We start from the raw sequence: 6,720 nt of genomic DNA, 5'->3' as shown, positions 1-6,720 counted from the left end.
CCGAGTGCACAAATTTTTGTGCACCGGGCCTCTAGTTAGTTATATTAGGTTAGTAAAAACTATTAAATAGTAGAAAAAGTGGCTGTAGTGCAGATATTAAAACACAATTGTAATTTTATTGCCACCAAATGACATCAAAGACTACTTGAATCTCAGTATAGGGATTTGTTATAAAAAATTTGGGCTTGTATATTTTATCTTTTCTTTAAAAATGAGGTTACATAAAATAAATTGCTTGTGCATCACTAATCTGTAACTATTAGAATTGATTTCCTCTAAGAATAGGGTTCTACCATCAGATAATTTAGATATTCTTTCTAACCCACATATCAGGTATCTTATAGTGATGCTCAAAATCAGATAGTTAGATAAATGCCTTAATTTCCGTGATACTTGAAGATATTCGATCCCAAGATCATAGCTGGCTGACAGCAGGGTTAGGATAGGAAGCTGGAACTTCTGAGTCCTTATCTAATGTTCTTTAGACAGTCCCCCAGCTGCTTCCCCTAAATGTCTAGCACATAGGCCAGAAGAAACAAATGGAAAATCTAAACTAAAGTTATATATTATTTCTCCCTTTTAAAAAACCTAGATTGGGTACATTCTTCAAAACTACTGGTTGGGATGCTCATTATCACAAAAAAAGGAGGGACTGGGAAACTATTCTATCTTTTAAAGGAGACTGAAAAAGGATGACAACTAAATACACAATATATGGTTCTTAGATTCTGAATTTTAAAAAAGTTATAAAAGATATTACGGGGACAATTTGGAGAAATTTTAATATGGGCTATATAGTACATAATGATATTGTATCAGTGTTAAAATTCTTCAATGTGATAGTATTGTGGTCATGTAGGTGAATGTTCCAGTTCTTAGGAGATCCATAGTAAAGTGTTTGAGGATCAGAGGTCCTGATGTCTGCAACTTATTTTTAAGTAGTTTGTCAAAAACAATAAGGAGTCTCTTTATACACAGGGTTGGGCAAAAGTAGGTTTATAGTTTGTATGGAAAATAATACAGTAATTAGTAAATAATAATAATACAAAAATAAATAAACTTTCGCATACTCACAACTGTAGATCTACTTTTGCCCCACCCTGTATGCATAGAACAAGCTATTAAGCAACTATGGCAAAATGTTAACAGTTGGTGAATCTATGTAAAGGGTATATGAGTTTTCTTCTAACTTTTCTATAGCTTTGAAATTTTTCTAAGTAGCTGTTAAAAAATGAACAAAAATATTTACTGAGATATCTTTTCAGCTCCTTCTACTGAATTAGTTTCTGGAGGATCTGATAATCAAGTGATTCACTGGGAAATAGAAAATAATCAGGTGGGTAGGCATGTTTATAGTTATAAGAAATGCCTGTTACATCTTTTATTTTCAACTTTTTCCTCATTCTGTTATGTTCTTTCTTTATGAAATTGCCTTATTCTTGCTTATCTGTAATCCAGGTCCTGTATTTTCTGTACTTCACAGGCCCTGTACCCTTCCCTCTAATATTTGCTCCCATATTCATATGCTGTCAGTCATTTCTGTGAATTTCCTATTTATTTTGGAATAATTTTTAAGCAGCTCTTACATGGGCTGTTTCATCTGTTTTCAGTGATATAAAAATTAATACTGCTGTGTTCATAGAGTATCTGGTGTCCTGTAGATATAGATGTACATACTGTAATTCTCAGTGATATAATATGCTATGCTTGGTATAGATAGACCCTTATTGATGGACATTTAGGTTGTTTCTAGTTGTAAGAAAAGATTAAAAGTGAAAAACTAGTGTGGTAGGTATTGGAATATCTGCCATACAGAAGATGTAGATGAGGCAAAAGCCTATTCATGAATCATGTACGTAGTTTAAAGGCAAAATGTCCTTGAATAAAGTACAAGGGTGGCTCCAGCGTAGATGCTCTAACTTGCTGCCCCACAACCATGGTGGAGTGAGTTCAGAAAAGATTTAAGAGGTATCTTTTGAATTGGTTCTTAAAGTATGAGGTGATTTCCTTGGGAAGAGTTAAAGGAGTGAGAATTCTTGGTAGGAAAACTAGCATGAGTAAAAGCTCAGGTGAGAAAGGAGAACCCTCTGCTCAGGAGTGTTCAGTTGTTTTGTTTTTGTTTTTTAATATACTTTTATTGATTTCAGAGAAGAAGGGAGAAGGAGAGAGAGAGAGAAACATCAATGATGAGAAAGAATCATTTATTGGTTGCCTCCTGCATGTACCCTATTGGGGATGGAGCCCACAACCCCGGGCATGTGCCCTTGACCAGAATCAAACCCGGGACTCTTCAGTCCGCGGGCTGAAGCTCTATCCACTGAGCCAAACCGGCTAGGGCTAGGGCAATGCTTTTTCTAAAGTGTGTTCAGAGAATTATTCATTTCTTAAGATGTTCCATGAAAAAAGGAATCTATGGCCAATCCAGTTTGGGAAACACTGCATTTACCTCTTAGAGAATCCCAATGCATGAGGGTAGTGAGGGCTCTGAAAGGTTCTGACGTGGATAAACCTGCTTACTTTGTTTGCCTTGCATTTCCCAAACTTGTTTCAAGTCTGAACTTTCTTTTTTTCCCTTTCAAATCTCTTAGTAGTCCTTGTAACTTTAAGGAATTCAGTTTTAGGAATGTTTCTAGATAATATATTGTGGGCAGTAATACTAGAGAAGCAGAATAGGAGATGATCCTATTAGAATTTGAACACTTGCTTTAAAAGTTTGTTTTTTATTAGCAGGCATTTGGAAGTCATTGATAATTTCTAAGAAGAGGAGTATGAATATCAAAAGATTAATCTGACATCCACATGACAAATTAAAATGGAAAAAATGTGAAGGAAGGGATATGAGCTGTATTTTTGAAGGAAAATTATTTTGGTATTGAGTACATAGTTATCAAAGGAGTGGGGAGCTGGTGGTTAGGGGAGTGAGTAGTCAAAAACCATGAGATTGTGTCTTAGGGGCCCTGGAGAAAGATGCTTCTACAAAGGAAAATAGGCAAGTAGGAGGGAAGATGTGGATTTCATTTGTAGACATGTTATTTGCACACAGAATTGTCCTTCCCAGGTCTGGAGGTAGGGATTTTGGAGCCACCTGGACTTGAATAAATGCAAAGGGATGTGCAGCAAACTTAACTCCTGTTTGGAATGATTTTGGCAGAGGAATCCAGAGAGAGAGGATTTTAGCATTCATTTTTGAGATTTGAGATAAGACTTGGCAAGACTCTTTTCCTCAGTGCTTGCTCCAAACTTCTGTCAATAGAAAGTACTGCAGGCTCAGCAAGTATCTGATGGTGGACAGCAAGCTTAGCTTGGGAGGGGCCAGAGGGGAGAATGTGAAGCCAAATGGGGATCAATTGTGTAAAGACAGGAGGAGTAAGAGGATTTAGGGGAAGGGGCCACACATTGTAACCTGAGGGGCTTAAATGTTCTTTTCCATATGCATTTGCATGCACACAGGTGCTCAACACACCTTGACTTCTGATAACAGTAAGTAATTCTAAGCTGGTATGAGAGGTTTCAGTCTTTGAACAGTGAGCATTGTTTTTTAAAAAGCTGGTGAACTTGAGAGATTTCTTTTGCTTGAGTTTTTAAAATTCTGTGATGTTTGAAATATAACCCTGTTTAAAGATCTGAAGTGTTTTCAATAGATTTAATTTTTTAAGGCATAATGATACAGACTCAAAAAAAAGTTTCAATATACAGAAGTATAAAGAAGGAAAAAAAACTATATACAAAATCTCAACAGAGTTAACATTCTGATGAACATTGTCTCAGATGTGTAGTATGTAGGTACAATTATACATACTGTATCTGAGTAATTTTAAATGTTTTTCAAGGAAGCCAAAGGTTAATGATGAAAGAAAGTTAGTGTACAGACCCTTATACATAACAATTACCTCTGGAGTAGCAGAGTTTTGCCTAAGCAATTAGGAAATAGCTGAGGAGACACTTAAGGACACTGCTATTTGAGAAGATAATTTATGGAAGATACCTCTCAGAGGAAGTGGTGGAGTCTCACACATTTGGAAATCTAAGAAATATACCTAAAACAACAGAAATGGTGCCACAGTGAAGAATCTTGCATGGCAAGCAGGTGGACTTGATAAACAAATGGGGTCCCAGTTCTGTTTGCCATGTTTCCATTTTGCAGCTATGCTTGTTTAGGCAAGTGTCTTGTGGGGATGCTAAAATCACTAGGTAGTAGTTTGATGGAGAATAGAATACGTACTCACTCCCAAAGTATAATCTCGTATCAACCCCCAAAATTTTAAGTTCACAGTGAAAAAATCTGGCAGACACTACCTTTACTAAGATACCAAGGTTAACTTCACTAAAATTGGGACAGATTGACATCATGGATGTGATGCACTTAGATAGTATTGATGACAAAACATCAGACTTAATTCAAAAAGGACCATTCCACAAAGCTGGCCTATGTTCTTCAATTTCTCAATGTCATGGACATCTTTCCATAGTAATAAGCATATATTTATCTACATTATCTTTTTATTGGCTACAGTGTATGTGTGGAGTAATTAATCAGTTCCCTATGAATAATTTTTGGTTTATTTTTTACTATTATAAAGTGTGTGATTGATGCCCACATCCTCTACCAAAACACACACACACACACACACACACACACAACAAAACAAAAAGCGAGTGTGAATTTATCTTTTATTATTTGTTAAACTATTGCTGTTAGCACCTCAGATAGATTTTAGATGTGAGATTGCTGTGTCAAGGTTATGCACATTTTTTGTATCATTAATATGGTCAGACAGAGTTCTCGAAAGTTAACATTCTCTTCAACTGAAAGGACCTATTTCTAGGTCTCACATTTTATCAGTACCATTAATCCTGTGATTCCAGTTAAAGGTGAAACTGGTAATTCCTTTTTATCACAATGTTTTTGCCATTTTTTCTGACTCAGCTTTTAAAAGCGGTTCCTCTCTACGGCCATGAAGGACCTGTTTATGCAGTGCATGCTGTCTACCAGAGAAGGGCATCGGATGCTACATTGTGTACACTGATGGTTTCTGCAGCTTCCGATTCCACTGTTAGAGTCTGGTCTAAAGAGGGTTCAGCAGGTATGTCTAAAGACTTTATAATCTAACTGGGGGCCCAGTGTATGAATTCGTGCATCTTGAAAGGAACTGTGGGCTACGGCCGACGCCCACCATGTTCCATGCACACCCCCTGGTGGTCAGCGCACCTCACAGCGACTGTTCAGTTGTTCCACTGTTCGGTCTATTTGCATATTAGGGTTTTATATATAGAAAATAGATAGATGTAAATTTCCTCCCAGTCTTTTCATATGAGTAATTTTGTTCTCTGTAACCTTGGTAAACATTGACCATTTCAATTCACATGGTGTGTAGGGCTCAGGATTGACTTCTCTCAACCCCTGCTAGTGTGATGCTGCTGCCCAATCTCTAGGTAGATAAGCTCAGAGTTAGTCGTTCATGGTGTTTTTCGTTAATTTTTAGTAACCTGCCTTCAGACCTTGAGCTTTGGAAATGGATTCACTCTGGCTCTCTGCTTATCTTTTTTGCCTAGTACTGATGGTGAGTATCCTCTTAAGAGCAATGTATTTTCATATCTCCATATGACCAGAACTTAAAAGAAACATTTGGTCTCAATTTTGTATCTAAATTTTTTCATGAGACAGGTTGAGACCTAGCTAATATACTTTGTTGTCAATATTCAAAAGATCTGAATATAGAACATAAGATTAAAAGAGGCTATTAGGATTTTGGTAGCTGTTGAAAATTTAAATGGCTTCATAATGTAATCAAGATTGATACTGCTATTTATGAAATATATTGCTGATGTATGTAGATCTAATTTGGGAAAATTGTCTAGCTCTTTAGATGGTGAAGGTCTGGGATAAGTTGGAAAAGTACTGAAGATGGACCATGTGAGCATTACAAGAGGACAGCCCCTTTCTATCCTGCATGATGACATTTTTGCCTAAGATCACTTACTTAAAATCTCCAAACAGAAAATTTTCCCTTTTGCTAGGAAACTCATCTGTACTTCCCTTTGATCATCCCTCACAAAGATGATGGCCAGTGTGAGTCTGTCTCTCTGTGTCCTCAGTAACCTGGAGGACAGGCTAGGTGGAGAGAGGCGGGTCTGGAAGCCACCAGCCTCTTGCCTTTTGGGGTAGGAGCTGTGAACTCATGGTTTCATGTGATGCTTCCATTTTTGCGAGGGCCCCCTCGGAGGAGGAACTCACACATTCTGGTTTCATAACATCGAATTTAAATGTCTTCCCACATATACCAAGGCCAAGTGACTGGAGTTTTTTGTTTTTTGTTTTTTTAGCTGTGAACTCATGGTTTCATGTGATGCTTCCATTTTGTGCGAGGGCCCCCTTGGAGGAGGAACTCACACATTCTGGTTTCATAACATTGAATTTAAATGTCTTCCCACATATACCGAGGCCAAGTGACTGGAGTTTTTTGGTTTTGTTTTTAGTGGATTTAGAGTGAGAAAAATCTTTGAAAAATTCACCTGGTAGCAAGGTGTTTCCCTAGAGCAGTGGTCGGCAAACTCATTAGTCAACAGAGCCAAATATCAACAGTACAACGATTGAAATTTCTTTTGAGAGCCAAATTTTTTAAACTTAAACTATATAGGTAGGCACACTGTTATTAACTTAATTAGGGTACTCCTAAGGCTTAGGAAGAGCCACACTCAAGGGGCCAAAGAGCCGCATGT

General features: G+C 37.2%; 1 protein-coding gene across 1 annotated transcript in view; it reads left to right on the top strand.

The window, feature by feature from the left end:
* The window catches only part of ELP2 (elongator acetyltransferase complex subunit 2), a 35,866-nt gene that overhangs the window by 5,188 nt on the left and 23,958 nt on the right, over positions 1 to 6,720 (top strand). The window contains exons 3-5 of the mRNA XM_005867298.2: positions 1,266 to 1,336; positions 4,928 to 5,084; positions 5,484 to 5,561. Coding sequence (XP_005867360.1) covers positions 1,266 to 1,336; positions 4,928 to 5,084; positions 5,484 to 5,561 — 306 coding nt within the window. The remainder of the gene's footprint in view (positions 1 to 1,265; positions 1,337 to 4,927; positions 5,085 to 5,483; positions 5,562 to 6,720) is intronic.

Source organism: Myotis brandtii, unplaced genomic scaffold, assembly GCF_000412655.1.
Source record: "Myotis brandtii unplaced genomic scaffold, ASM41265v1 scaffold248, whole genome shotgun sequence".
In the NCBI taxonomy this organism is placed as follows: domain Eukaryota; kingdom Metazoa; phylum Chordata; class Mammalia; order Chiroptera; family Vespertilionidae; genus Myotis; species Myotis brandtii.
Note: the sequence above shows the minus strand (reverse complement) of the source record. Positions and strands in the feature narration are given on the sequence as shown.